This window comes from Lynx canadensis, chromosome E1 (assembly GCF_007474595.2).
Source record: "Lynx canadensis isolate LIC74 chromosome E1, mLynCan4.pri.v2, whole genome shotgun sequence".
In the NCBI taxonomy this organism is placed as follows: Eukaryota; Metazoa; Chordata; class Mammalia; order Carnivora; family Felidae; genus Lynx; species Lynx canadensis.
In genome coordinates, this window is record NC_044316.2 from 24,608,964 (window position 1) to 24,624,572 (window position 15,609).

At 41.1% G+C, this 15,609-nt stretch overlaps 2 protein-coding genes across 2 annotated transcripts in view; one reads left to right on the top strand and one right to left on the bottom strand.

Annotated features, from left to right (window-relative positions):
• The first annotated feature begins 2,795 nt into the window (after nt 1–2,795).
• Nucleotides 2,796–5,565, top strand: LOC115500286 (protein FAM106A-like). Its single transcript, XM_030294592.1, is given in 4 exon segments — nt 2,796–2,854; nt 5,070–5,248; nt 5,251–5,474; nt 5,476–5,565. Coding segments are annotated over 4 exon segments (552 nt in total).
• A 3,533-nt stretch (nt 5,566–9,098) lies between these two features.
• USP32 (ubiquitin specific peptidase 32) overlaps nt 9,099–15,609 on the bottom strand; it is a 241,238-nt gene continuing 234,727 nt past the window's right edge. The window contains 4 exon segments of the mRNA XM_030294593.1: nt 9,099–10,385; nt 11,294–11,386; nt 11,887–12,311; nt 14,018–14,303. Of these exon segments, the coding sequence (XP_030150453.1) occupies nt 10,212–10,385; nt 11,294–11,386; nt 11,887–12,311; nt 14,018–14,303 (978 nt within the window). The 3' untranslated portion in view covers nt 9,099–10,211.

A 15,609-nucleotide genomic window follows, 5' to 3' on the forward strand; every position in this document is an offset into this window, starting at 1 on the left:
CCCTTTTCTTTCCTGCAGCTCCACGGAGCTCCCTTCTACTTGCTAGATGAGATGTTGCCTGATTCATGAATCAATTAATAAAGCTAGTTAGATCTTTAAAGCTTACTTGGTTGAATTCTTGTTATTCAACAGGTCATAAAAGTTATGGACATATGAAAATGGAAAGAGCAATCTCATGTAAACAAAATGGAAAGAGCAATCTCATCTAAACACTAACACTGCTTGTGGGGGCCAGGCAGCTCTGATTTGGGATCAGGCAGCTGATTTGGCAGCTCTGATTAAGGGCCTAGTGAGCAACTCTGCCCCTGGTGTTCACTCTGTGAGGGGACATTTGGGGGAGGAAGTGGTAGTTTTGCCTGAGGGGACCAGAGATTGGATGTTCCTGCTCAAGGGACACCACATGACAAGCTGAAAGGATTAGTTTAAGACATACTTGAGGGGCACCTGGGAGGCTCAGTTAGGCGTGTGACGTCGGCTCAGGTCATGATCTCACGGTTCTTAGGTTTGAGCCCCACGTCAGGCTCTGTGCTGACAGCTCAGAGTTTGGAGCCTGCTTCAGATTCTGTGTCTCCTTCTCTTTGCCCCTCCCCTGCTCATACTCTGTTTCTCTCTCTCTTCCTGTCTCAAAAATAAATACTAACAAATTTGTGTGTGTATACCTATATAGATATAGATGATATAGATAGATGATATAGATATAGATATATAGACAAGATATAGATATAGATATAGATGATATACTTGAGATACCCTCTAGAGGCTGCCTTCAACATGTACATGGGGAGTGGGACTTTATGGGGATAAGAGTAAGGTCCAGGGAAACCCGTGTAATCACAGGGAGTAACCATTCACTGAGCCTGAGGCTGCTGTGGCCAGGCCAGCACAGCCGGCATATAAGCGGATTCATGAGGCGCTGCAGTGTGGAATCTGGTGATAGTTCCAGTTCAGGGAGGGGACCTGTGCTCTAGATGAGGAAAAGGTTTTCCACAACGGACTATCAATGCGAACAGGGTAACAGATGAAATGTTTCATCCAAGCCTTTGCCAGGCACAGTGCCCAAGCTGCTACCTCCAGAAAGGTATTACCTAGGCAGTGTAGCGGTTCCCTGACCTCAAATTTCTTTTTCTTTCTTTAAAAAAATTTTTTTTAAGTTAATTTATTTTTGAAAGAGACAGAGACAGTGTGAGCAAGGGAAGGGCAGAGAGAGAGAGGGAGAGAGAGAATCCCAAGCAGGCTCCACACAGTCAGCACAGAGCCTGATGCAAGGGCTCAAACCCACAAAACTGTGTGATCATGACCTGAACTAAAATGCTTAACTGACTGGGCCACCCAGGTGCCCCTCAATGTTCTTTTCAAGTAAGTAATGGAGTTTAGACTTTACTCCAAATTTATAGTGATTATTTCCTTAGAGTCCACACTAGGCATGCTTCTCTCTCTCTCCCTTCCTTCTTTGCTTTCTCTTCCTTCCTGTTCTCTCTCTCTCCACTTCTCTTTTCCTTGCTCTTTCTTTTTTGACATAGGTTTCCCTCACTATCCAAAAGTAGAGCATTTCTATGAAACCTCCCATAAACTGAAGTGTTGTAAAGTGAAGAGTATCCCCCACTTTCTGAAAGTTCATGTTGTGCCACTTAGCTTTCATGAAAGATCTATATTAGTATGGTAGTGGCTTTTTTCATAAAAGTGAAAATCCTCTTTGGATTTCTTTCAGTTAGTGAAAACAGGTACTAATGTAGGTTGTCTGTAAAAGTGAAGTGCGATAACGTGAGCTTTCAGAAAGTGGGGGGATACCTGTATCCATTTTGGATTGGGGTCTAGCATTTCCATCATCATGGAAGAGGATAGAAAATTAAAGTTGGGCTCATAAACCCTAGGGGCTGCCTATTTGGGGCTCAGCATAGCCCCAGTCGAATGGAAGGCAGCTGAGGAGTTGGCCTGCTGTGTGATGAGCCTGCCATGGTGGTTGGATAGACATGTGGTATTTGGTTTAGGCCCAGGCTTACAGGGACAAACACCTGGGTAGAATGGTTAGGCTCAATTGTTCTCCCTCCCTTCCCGGGAAAGGCCAGGAAGGAAAAGGCCCCAGTTTAAGGGAGGAGGCATTGTCCTCAGTGGCTAAGCATCATCAGGTAGCCCGGTTTGGCAGGGGGCCAGTAGGGAGCACAGGAATCTCATGGCTGCTATAGCTGGTGGCTGGCTTCCCAAGAATAGCTCATTCAATTCTCATCTTCCCTATCCTGCCTCTGGTACCATCACATCCCTGTTAAATGCCTGATAAGATATTTTCAGACAGTTCAAAGTTCAGTTTGGAGCTACAGGCCTTGAGTTGACCCAGAGTCCTTTCTTTCTCCCTCCCCAGTCCCACCTCCCCTCCTACGCCCTCCTTCCTCCTTCTGTCCAGCTCCCAAGGCCCCTGGGCCACCAGAAGTGGAGATAACAAACCTAGGATGTTAAGAGTCAGTTAAGAGTCACTTCATGGCTGTTTGCTCCCAAGAGTTTTTATCTTCCAGGAACAGGAGGAGGAGGCTGTTCTCAGGACATCCACTTCCTCTCCTTATGTAACAATAATACTTCATATTTGCATAAATGTTATCTGTTGTAAAATGGTTTCACATTACCTTTTTTTTTTTTAAAGTTTATTCACTTATTTAAGTAATCTCTACACCTAACATGGGGCTCGAACCCACGACCCTGAGATTGAGTCGTGTGCTCTTCTTTCTGATTGAGCCAGCCAGGCACCCCATCACATTCTCTTTTTCATTCAGTGCTTACCACAACACTACAGAGTAGTCAGGGTCATGGCAACCCTAATCCTTCATCAAAGAAGCCCACTGGCGGAGTTTGGAGAACTGGGTTGGTGAGCCTCGGAGATGTGAGGGGAGTGGGGTGTCTGGAGAGGGCATGAAAGCACCACACCTTTTCCCACATACCTTGTCCTATGTATCTAAGCTGTTCCTGAGCTGTATATTTTTGTAATGAGTAATCCAGTTGGAGAGAAAAAAAGGCAGCCACGCGGGTTCAGAGTGCTTGACCATCTTGCCAGAGCCTAAGTGGTGGATGACAGACTCCAGCCTAAGCACAAGTGAGGTATGGAATAGAAGCAGCAGAGTAACCTGAGTTTGAAAGCAGCTCGGAAATGTTCCATGTGTGGGACACTTTGGACAAGAGACTTAATTTATTGAGTCTCGGTTTCCTCATCCATAGAAAGGGATGATAAAGCATCCCTCACGGAGCTGTGGTGAGCATTTAATAATGAATGAGGCATGCATAGCATGAGATTTGGTAAGTAGGAGATGTCCACTCAATGTCTAAGCACCCCTTCCAACTGTTCTGGTTCCAAGTGCCAGACTATCCTTTATGCCATGTAGTAGATACTCAATAAACATTTGATGTATGAATGATAAACTCTCCCTTCCCCAACTCTCCGAAGTGAGAGGATGTTTATTTACAGCTGCAAGCAACAAGGAGTGGCAACAGTGTTTCTTCAGCTGATACAATGGAAAGTCACAGGCCCTGGGGCTGGCTCCTTGTGGATACCCAGCCACAGGCACCAGGTGCTACCTGTGGTTTCTGCAGGGAGGGAGGCAAGCCTTCACTCTAATTCCTGGCTGTCTTTTCCTGCCCAGAGTCCTGAGAGTAACAAAATGGCTTTGGCGAGATCCACCCTGAGGCCACAGTGATTTCCAGACCAAATGGAAATCTTGTTGCTTGGGACAATTCTCTGGGAGCTCCTCCAGCACTGCATGACAATTTTCTGTATGTTGAGAGACCAAAGGTGCTTTAATGGGCATCTGACCCCACACATCAGAGCCCTCACAAGTTGCTCAAACAGCACCCTACCTCCCCCCTCACTTTAACCTGAGCAACTCCAACCTCACCTGCTCTAGCCACCAGTCCTTCAGATAAAATGCAGTTGTAAGGGTCCAGTCCCAATGTTCCAAATTAAAAGTTGAAGACCACTGACTTAACACAACCCTTTCATTATTCACAAAGGTGAATAGGAACTGAGGTGCAAAGGAACAGGTGACCTGTTCAAGGGCATACAATTCTTTTTTTTTTTTTTTTTTTTTAAGCAGGCTCCATGCCCAGTGTGGAGCCCAATGCCAGGCTTAAACTCACATCCTGGGATTATAACCTGAGCTGAAATCAAGAGTCGGATGCTTAACTAAGCCACCCAGGCACCCCCATACAATCCTTCAAGGAGCAAACACTCAGACTAGTTTTCTAGTTCATTGCTTTCTGTGGTGGCAGCTAAGATGACTGCCCTGAACTTGAGGCTATAGCAGGGTTTGGTCACCATAGGTATCTCCTGATGCATTCTGGGAGGCTCTCTGCTGATCACCAACCTGAAGTCCCCTTCCTTCTACTTGACCTATAAACCCACTGAGCACTGGGATTTAGCCATCAGTAGCAGAGGATCCTGCTGAAGAGAATTAAAGAAGCCTGCTTCTGTGGCCCCCAAAAGCCTTAGATGCCCTCACCAGCTCACTCTCCTTTTTTGGGCCTCCTCTCCTCCCATTCTTGAGGCCACACTCAGCTCCTCTCTCAGCTTGCCTTCTTCCTTTCCAAAGCTCTTCTAGTTTTTCTCCCACCTCTTGACTGATTCCATTTTTTCTTCTACTTAACTGGTTGGAGTACCATAAGCCCAGCACCCTTCTGTGTTCCTCTTGGGCTTGCGGTAAGGTTCAAAGTTCATTATGAACAGAAATGTCTGCAAAAGGGGATTGTGTGTGTGAAAAAGAGAGTTAAATTATGGCAAAAACCGCCATAAAATGGTCTAGGGGGGCCTGGGTGGCTCAGCCAGTTAAGCGTTGGACTCTTGATATTGGCTCAGATCGTGATCTCTTGGATGCGAGATAGAGCCCTGTGCTGGCACAGAGCCCGCTTTGGATTCTCCTCTCTCCCCCCACACCCCCCACTGCCCCTCCCTTCTCTCAAAATAAACATTAAAAAAATCAATAAAATGGTCTAAATGTAGTGTGTACTTATGTAAACCATATGAAAATGTTTTGCAACCATACCAAAAACGTGGCATCATGAAACTTTTATTATAACTGGTCTGATCTTCAAAGGCTTTCACAACATGGTTCCTGTTATCTTCTACCATGCTCCCCAAGCACCTTTAGCTCAGCCTACAGGTCTACATATCTCTGCTTCTTTGTCTGTCTAGACTGCCAGACTGTTTTGCACACTTCTGATAAAATCTTGCTCTTGCTTCATGGCACAGCTCACTTCCCTTTCCCATTTGGTTTTTCCAAAGTACTTTGTCAATAGCCTACTGTCTAGTGTCCTCAAGTCAGCACTTCATCAAAGACAATTATATCCAGGGAGCTTTGGTTAATTACTATTACTCCTCCTTGCATGTGTGCATATGCGCATATACAGATCATCATTCCCTAATTAGACTGAATACTGATTCATTCCCTGGAACAGTGGTTTCCATAAATGACCAATGTGAAGACCAGTGCAAACTGGCTGGTTGTAAAACATTCTCTCTTGAGGAACTTCTTAAAATGCAGATTCTTGGACTGCATGGGAGAAGATCTCATAAATCTTACTGTAGAGTGATATGGAACACAGGTTTAATAAGACAATGATGGGATCATCACTTTAAACAAGCTTCTAGTTGATTTTGATGATACTGATGAATTGCCAGATTGGGAACTGCTGCCCTAGAAAACTTAGCACAGAGCTCTGTACCTAGAACGTGCTTACATGTTGTTAGCTTCATGCCTCTGGACTGCTAATGAACTTGATCATAACATTACTTTTACAGTATTTACCTGTGTTCTGTTTCCCTAAATGAGGAAAGAATATTGAGTACCTAATATGTGTCAGATTCTGTGCTTATTAACATAGATTATCTACTCCTTATAATAATCTTTTGAAGTGAAGTGGTGTTCTCATCGGGCATGAAAAATTTGAGCACCTAAGGAACTTTTTAGTGCACAGCTGTTATAATAGCAGAGCTACAATCTGACTTCTAATTTTTTTGTTTATTTATTTTGAGAGAGAGAGAGCACACATGGGGGAGGGGCAGAGAAAGAGGAAGAGAGAGAATCCCAAGCAGGCTTCTTGCTGATAATGTGGAGCCTGATGTGGGATTTGATCCCACAAGCCATGAGATCATGACCTGCACCAAAATCAAGAGTGGGACTTTCATCTGGGTTACCCAGGCACCCCTACAATCTGACTTCTGATTTAAATCCATAACCGTCTGACTTACAGAGGGCATGTACCTATGGCTTGTATCTGGCTTGCAGATAGGCTTTATTTGAACAGTACAATGTCTAAAATTTTTTAAAAATTGCCAACATTTCTAAATTGGGCATTTTGCATTAATATCTGGATTTCTGGTTTCTCTTTGGGGGAAAAAAGATATGGTAACATTGGAGCCCGCATTCCTGCATGGCAACAATCAAAGGGAGCCTTTAGATGGATGTGTATCCTAGAACCCACCTTAGTCCCTACCAGTCCCCATTCTCATCCATGGCTGAACCCGCTTCTCTCACACTCTGTTCCCAAACCTGGTCCCTACAGGCCTCTGAGTTTGCAATTCTTGGACTCTTATTTACTATCTTGCTTCCCCATTGTTCAGGAAGTTTGGCAAACCTAAAGACATCCTATTTTTATTTGCTCTGTCTTGTATGAGTCTCTGATCATAGGGGTGTATTCTGGATTTTGTGATGTCAATACTAAGGAACCTGCAGATACATCATCAAGGGAACTGGAATCTCTTTTCCCTAAGCTAATATTCTGGCTCTGGCCTAGTAAAATCTTATATACAACCTTTAAAATAGCTGGGGAAATGTGGCAATTCATCAGTTTGCTTCAATTCAGTAATGTCTACATTTGAGAAAGGAGCCCACAGCGAGCAATGCCACCATGTGGTGGAGAGATTTTTATGTAGAAATGCTACCTTCAGTCAGAGAGACTGGAAGGCTGAAGACCTCTCTCGATTTATTTATTTATTTATTTATTTATTTATTTATTTATTTATTTTATTTTAATGTTTTATTTATTTTTGAGACATAGAGAGACAGAGCATGAACAGAGGAGGGGCAGAGAGAGAGGGACACACAGAATCCGAAGCAGGCTCCAGGTTCTGAGCTGTCAGCAGAGAGCCCGACGCGGGGCTTGAACTCACGAACCATGAGATCATGACCTGAGCTGAAGTTGGACGCTTAACCGACTGAGCCACCCAGGCGCCCCAAAGACCTCTCTCAATTTAAAGGGCCACTCAGAAACTAGAAACAGAGACACAGACTGGCGCTTTAGGAACTGTGTTTTAGTGTTGATGACTTTCTGGATCCTTTTTCTGTTTGTCTCCTTAAACAAGCTACCACTGCTGCTGATTCAACATGTTTCATCTATACATTTTTAATGGGTATTCCTGTTATTGAGAATGTGAGCAAAGAGCTATTAAATTCTTTTAGTATTAGTATAGCAAGAGTAAAAACAAAACAAATCTTTTTACAAAACATGATTGAATCTCATGGGGGTAGGATTTCACATTCAATGAGCACTTACCAAGAAACTTCCAGGCTTTTATATACTTCATTTACTTAAGATAAGGCTGAGAGGTAGGCAGTCTATTTTTAAAGATAAACAAACAGGGACTGAGGGTGAAGAACCCACAGCTCTAAATCTTCAACTCTTCTCAATACTGCCAATTGCTTCCTTGGAGGTCTCCCAGAGAGACAACCAGGGACATCCTTGGTTTCTCAGCATCCCCTAGAAACCCAGGATCATTTCAAGGAATTATTCAATGAGAAGTCTTCCTCTTCACCTCATCTCCTAATCTGCAAGAAAACTATCATTAAGGCCTCCTACATCAATTCTCCATTCACCACCAACTCTGCAGCCCCCGCCTGTCCACACTGCCCAATGCCTTCCAAACAGTTTCCTAACAGGGATGTGAGCAAAGTTTAAATCAATTCAGCTGGCCACTGCAGGTATCTTGTTCTACCTTCAATAGTTTCCATTCTCTCAGAGATGGAGCATCCACTCTATAAGTCAGGTACGTATTATTCGAGTAGGAGAATTAAATAGGGTCACAGAGAGAAAAGGCTGAAGAATTTGACTTTTTTCTTTACTTGTATAGAGGAAAACCAGCACATAGATGCATCCACAGTATTTAATTTGTTTGGATAATAGTTACAGATAAACAGGTACACTCCATATACAATTACCAATACTTTTTTATACAGTTCATATTTCAGTACATCAACACTATTTTATTTACACTCTATTTATGTACATTAACATCTTTCTAAAGTCAGTGCATTGTCAACAAGTTTTATACAGTAATTTACAAGGTGAATGTAGTTAATAGTTAATTTAATAAATTTTCTGCTAGTCATGAATTAAAAAATTAATTACAACCAATATAACAAACACAGATCAAACAACATTAGTAGATTGTGCTACCTGCTTAAATAAAACATCTGTAAGTAAATTATTTAAAATCTTCCACTTTTTCATGGGACTTGTCCAGGTAGAAATGGACAGATTTTTATATAACTGAAATCATGAAACTTACAAAGCCTGCATTTTGTCTGACTTTATAATATTTTATCATTTAGGCCACTCCTTCCTACTTGTAATTACAGTCTTTTTCTGAATAGCGTTTAAACTTACGTAGCCATTTAAGGCAACCTTTCCAAATGCTCTGAGAGCTGAATAATAACCGGCCTCAGATATCAGAACACAAATGCTTAATTACATTGGTACCTACTATCTATGAGGAGGGAAGGTTAATGAAATCTGACAATTAATGAGAATCACTTCCAGGTTCCAGATTAATAAAAAAAGACTGAAATAAAAGTGAAATGTTCACCTCACATATATTTAAAAACAACACAGGGGGAAAAAATGCTGCCTGAAATAAATAACATTTATACTTTTGTTCCAGTTTTGAATTATCAGAGGAAAAAATGAAGTAAGCAAGAAACGTAACTTTTGATGACCATTACTGTGAAATTATTAAAAAAAGAAAGAAAAAAAAGACAAACTCCAGAATTAAAAAAAACCAGACATGCAAAAAAACCAAAAGTTTACTTCCTAAACCCACCAATTAAATTAAAAATACACACTATCAGTGTTTGGGATGTGTTTTGTTTTTAAATTTAATATGGGGGCAAAATACCCCATATTCAAGTTAATTTATAGCCCTTACAGCCATCAAATATGAACAAGTTTTAAAAAATTCATTTGCATGTATTCTCTCTTTTTCTAAAGTGCAAAACAAAGAAACAAAGAACAAACAACCACTAGTTGTAAAACACCACCCAGCTTAGATGCCGCTTTCCCTCTGAGAAGCTCTTTGTGCAACATGGGCATGTGACGATGGTGCAAATGTTGGCAACTATCCTACTGCACTCAGCAGTGGTGGGGGATACATTTTTGAGGACACTTGAAGTAACCTCAAGGTAAGATGCCTCTATCTGGAGGGCTCTTTTAGCTGGATTTCCCAGGATACATTTTTTTTTTTTTCCCTACAGGGTCTCCAACCAAGGCCCTGGGTAGAAGGCACACAGCTCTTAAGAGATTCTCCCTTTCAGACTGACCACTTATATACATGCCTCTGCCATGAATGGCTGGTTGTGTCTCAAACACGACAACAGAAACAAAAAGCAAGAAAGGCATAGAAATAGTGGGAAAATGGTTTAAAAAATAAATAGAAAAATGTGTGTCCATGCCGTAAGAATCCTTTGCACGCCTTCTGAACTTGCTTTCTCACATCTTGTCAATAAAATGGAATAAAACTTTAGGAAAAAGGAGGTAGCATATCATGTCGTCCCCAGACAACACTACAATTTTTTGTTTTACTTTGACTCCAAGGAAATTCTTAGCATTTTGTTATGATTATTGGTAAACTCTACACTCACTACATTTGTTTATATCTGGACAAGCACAATTTAGTTCTTATTTGGTCCCAGGTGGCTGGTGCCAAACCCTTTTGTTTACAGGCTAATGGTGGGCTCCGCCTGAAAGTTCTCTACCAGAGAGCTTGTGTGAGACACTTCCAAACCAAAGTATTACTACTGTTATGCTAACTGCTATTTTAATTAGGATTTTTATTTTGTGCTTCAGGGTCACAGGATAAAATAACTACATTTAGCTTGCCTTTCACAGAGAAACTTCTGCCAAATGTCACCTACAGGGAGTCATCTCCCTCACCACCAGCCTGTCTAGCAGCCAGAGTGGTAGCTTTACTGTAACACACAATACTTTTTGTAATCGGACTCAAAGTCTTCATCCATGCTGCTTGTGTCTGCCATCTTTTTGCCATCGATCTTTGGCAGAAATTGTGCATAGTCTATCCCCTGCTGCTCATAGAAAAGAATGTAGGCAGAGTCGGTGTCAATTTCATCAGGGTGAAGTTCCTGAAGAGGCAAGAAAAGCCTTTAATAAAAAAGTCATTACTATGCTGGCCCTAAATCCTTGCTAGGGAAGGGAGGACCAACCCTCTTTAATTACTAAACCAGACTGATTCCAATCAGCTTAACATTTTGGCTGTCTGATACCTGTCCTAAACTAAGCCCCATTATTTTCAATGTTTGTTTTGGGGAAAATATTCTGACCACAGACAGTCAAAAGAATGACTAAAAGCAAAGAAAAAACCATCAAATTCTAACAGCTCAAAAGATAAGAACTTTTTCTCATTAACAAATACCTTCTTTTTCTTCACCATTCATGTTTTCATTCTGTGCTCTGTACATCATTTAAAAAAATACTTTTTAGGGGCGCCTGGGTGGCGCAGTCGGTTAAGCGTCCGACTTCAGCCAGGTCACGATCTTGCGGTCCGTGAGTTCGAGCCCCGCGTCGGGCTCTGGGCTGATGGCTCAGAGCCTGGAGCCTGTTTCCGATTCTGTGTCTCCCTCTCTCTCTGCCCCTCCCCGTTCATGCTCTGTCTCTCTCTGTCCCAAAAATAAATAAACGTTGAAAAAAAAAATTAAAAAAAATAAAATAAAATAAAAAAATACTTTTTAATGTTTATTTTTGCAAGAGAGAGGGGGACAGAGGATCCAAAGCAGGCTCCACACTGATAGCAGAGAGCCTGATGTAGGGCTTGAACTCACAAACGATGAGATCATGACCTGAGCTAAAGTTGGATGCTTAACTCACTGAGCCACCCAGGTGCCCCTGCACATCGTTTTTGTTCCTTTAATACTGAAGACACCTATATACTAACAGAAATATTTCCTATTGAGTACAAAGTCTATTATTTCAGCAAATGTCCCTCAGATCTGTTGACATTTGTTTCTTTTATTCAAAGATGGGGGATATTTACCTTACAGCTGCTGTCATTATAACAGTACCACTTGCTGTTTGGGTTTTTGGCATAAGTGACGTAATGGCCCCCACCCAGAATTCCTGAATGGCACTGTAAGAGAGAAGAAAGTAGAGGTATGTTAGTAGTTAACAGTAGTCTGGTCAGGGCACAGTACTAGGACACAATGGGGAAAATACCAATCACTTAGGTGATTAAGAAAGATGTTTTGGAACCATTTACCTTTTTCTAAAAACAAAACAAAAAGAAAAATCAAAATTTAAAAGCTCCAAATCTTACCATTTTACACTTGTAATTATATTTTAGAAAGAAAAGTTCTTAGGAGTACATAATTTTTCATGACTTGAACCCATGACTCCAATTATAATGATTACATTACTATGCCCTGCATACACTGGGAGCATCTTGAATTCTATCCAAAAGGCCAAGATATCTACTGCTAACTTCGTCTATCACCAAGCTCAATGCCCAGCAAATAAGCAGGTCCTGAAAAAAATGACTGATGAATGAATGAATTAATGAATGAATGAGATGAGTGAACAAATCATTGAAAAGTGCAGATCATTCTGAAAACCATACAACAAACCACTTACCGAAATTGCATATAGATTATAAATAGGCTTAACACGAACATCTTCTCTTTGGTCATCAGTGCTGTCTTCTTCACTGTGGTTTTCAAGCTGACCATTGCTGTAGCTATTGCCACATGCCTCATGCTCATAAAGAAATCCATTGGCCAGAGCTACTTCGTGGTCCTGGGGGGTGACCAGTTCAGTTTGGCTACCCCCCATCATGTGCCCCCGGCTCAAGGAATCAGCCAGCTCACAAACTTGCCCACCTCCATTCTCTTTGCTGGCATCCAAGTTCTCCTTACTACTTGATAGTTTATTTTTGCTGCCAATCTGGGGTAGCCGGAGCCTCCCTTTGCTCCTCCCTAAAGTCCTAGGGCTACTGTTAGGGCTGCTATTTTTGCTGGAGGGACAGCTAGTTCCACTCTTTCTTGACGAAGATGGAGAACCTATGAAAGGGAGAAAAGGAAAAGATTCTTAAATCCAAATGCCACAAGTTTAACCAGCCACCAAATGCTAACTTTGAAGTAAACTTCACAAGTGTACACATAAAGGTAAATACAGGGGTGTTCTGACCAGCTACTTTTTATTCCTATCATGCAGTGACAAATTATATTCTTGTCTTCCTCAGGCCAAGCTCCTACAGGCAGCAATGTCCTAAAAACGTGAAGTACCATGTAGGGTCTTAAAAACAGCAGAAAGATGAGGGGCGCCTGGGTGGCTCAAGCAACTGGTTGAGCATCCAACTTTGGCTCAGATCATGATCTCACTGTTCGTGGGTTCAAACCCTGCACTGAGCTCTCTGTTGTCAGCACAGAGCCTACTTCAAATCCTCTGTACCCCCCCTCTCTTCCCCTCCCTCATTCTCTCTCTTACTCTCAAAAATAAACGAAAACATTAAAAACAAACAAACAAACAAACACAACGGGGTGCCTGGGTGGCTCAGCTGGTTAAGTGTCTGACTTCGGCTCAGGTCATGATCTCATAGTTTGTGAGTTTGAGTCTTGCGTCAGGGTCTGTGCTGACTGCTCAGAGTCTAGAACCTGCTTTGGATTCTGTGTCTCCCTCTCTCTCTGCCCTTCCCCTTTCTCTCTGTCTCTCAAAAATAAACGTTGACAAAAAATTTTGTTTAATAAATTTAAAAAAACAACAGAAAGATGAAAAATAAAAAAAAAAATAAAAACAACAGAAAGTTGTACACCTGAGACAAATATAACACTGTGTAATAATTATACTGGATTTGAAATAAATAGAATAAAATAAAATAAAATAAAATAAAATAAAATAAAATAAAATAAAAATAAAATAGTAGAAAGATAATTTAGGTCAGATTCAGTTCAAAACAAACAACTGGACTAAGGCATAATACAAATACATACTCTCCTTTGTTAAATTAGATTACAGAATATGATTAAGTACTTACTATTGGTAGGCACAGTATTGGGAACTCTCTACTATTTCTACCCCTGTAGATCCTGTAAGGTAGTGGGTCTCAAAGTTTTTGGTCACAGCCTCACTCACTTCCATATATACTCTATATACTCAAAAATTGCTGAAGACCTTAGAACTTTTGTTTATATAAGTTATATATCAATATTAATCATATTAGAAATTAAAACTGAGGAATTTAAAAAATACAATACATAAGCACATATTTCACTGACAGTATCATCACATATCATGTTGGCTCTGACTCCACTACATATCTGTTAGAGAATGAAAGTGAAAAGGTAAATACTGTCTTAGTATTTTTATGAAAGAACTTCTAATCCTTCAGGTCCCCTGAAAGGGTCTCTCAGAGACCCTCTAGAGGTTCCCAGACTATACTTTGAGAACCTCCGCCGTAAGGGAACAAGGATGACAACTATTATTCATGATCACCATATATGTCAGGCATTACGTAAAGTGCTTCACTCTTGATGCAGCAAATCCTCAGACACTATGAACTTTTACAAATGAGAGGCTGTATCTCTTGCTAAAAGTCACACAGGTGACTCAAATCTAGACAGGTCTGATTCAAGATAGGTTCCTTCTACCTCACACCAAACTGGTGCTCCAGAGTGGAAGATGGGGAAACATGCAACCTACAGGGGTCCCAGGAAAGCCCCTCTCAGGGTGACATCTGGGCTCCATGAGGCCCTTTAGGCTTCCTCACCTTTAGGGCTACTGATGTTTGCACTGAGTGAAGATGGGCTCTTGCTCAGGAACACATCCTCTTCCCCAGTTGAATTCTGAGCATCCACTTTCTTCACCTCTCCTGGCAGAACTCTGGGCTCAGAGAGGTCATCCCCCTGGGGTGTGAGTGGCTTACACTGACAAAGAGCCGGGTCTCTTGGTACCAAAAAAGCACTAGGGTCAAAACTTTCACGAGGAAATTTAACAATTTTCTGTGATTTTATCCATCGACCATTTACAAACTGAAATCGTTTAAGGTGAATAATCTGGAGAAGGAAAGGTAGAAAACAATTACATTAAAGGCCTCTGAAGATACAAAATTACCTTTAAAAAACCTCAAGTCTAATACATGTTCAAGAATATATACATTTTTTTCAAAAAGAATGCATCTTATTATTTAATGGAGTTATCAGTGGGGCCACTGGCCTTTAGATATATAGCTAACATGATAATCTCCCTAATTTCATAGTCTATGCATATCCAAAATTCTCTCCCAAATTTCTGCAACATCCTGGGTGTCTGTATTTTGCATGTTTTCCTCTGTTTCCTGGGCCTGTCACCCAGACTGACCTTTACCTTTCTCTAACATCACAGAATATCCATCCACAAATATACTCATGAAGACAGAAGACTATACTGAATATTTTGAAGAAAAATGGAGGAATTTTCACAGATGAAATTTACCCAATCTCTGATAGGAGGCTTCTCATTTCTTACCATATCCTTTGGTTCCCACCAGGGAGTTTCAATGTCCTAAAGAGCATAATAAGAATCTCCCTTCTCCTTTTTGCCTTCTCTTTTCTTTTCCAAGAGCAACAAATTCCTCTAATCTTTATACAGTGTTATAATACAGTCTAGTGTGGGCACAGATCTTTGGGTGGCTATCTCTATCCTAAATACTAACAATTTACTATTTATATAAAGAGAAACTCTTCCTAAGGGACATACTGGTATATGGATCTACAGCAGTCCACCAAGCTCTCAACATAATATTTATTTTTCATTATTCTTTAAAGATATCAAAAACATAGTTTTTATATAAATGCCTTTACTGCTTATGTTCTATGTGACTATTATACAAGTATATATAATTATCAAAACTCACCAAACTGACATTTAAAATCTATGCATTTAATTTCATGCTAATTATACCTCAATTAAAAATAAACTTGCCCCCTTCCCACCTACCTATCCCAAGCCTGCCCTGACCTTTTCGTCTCTTCCCAGAGTTCTCATCCCTGGAGCTAGCTAATCAATGTTATTAATTTCCTAGGCATCCATTCCTGGGAAGTCTTTCTGGTCTAAGTAAAGAAAAACCTACATTTACAGTCTCACATAGTAATAAAAAAAAAAATGAATAAAAAAGTACACACAAGGTCTAGTTAAAATATATCAATGCCTGGGGCACCTGAGTGGCTCAGTCGGTTAAGCGACTGACTTCGGCTCAGGTCATGATCTTGTAGCCCATGAGTTCGACCCCCACATCAGGCTCTGTGCTGACAGCTCAGAACCTGGAGCCTGCTTCGGATTCTGTGTCTCCCTCTCTCTCTGCCCTCCCCACTTGCACTCGCT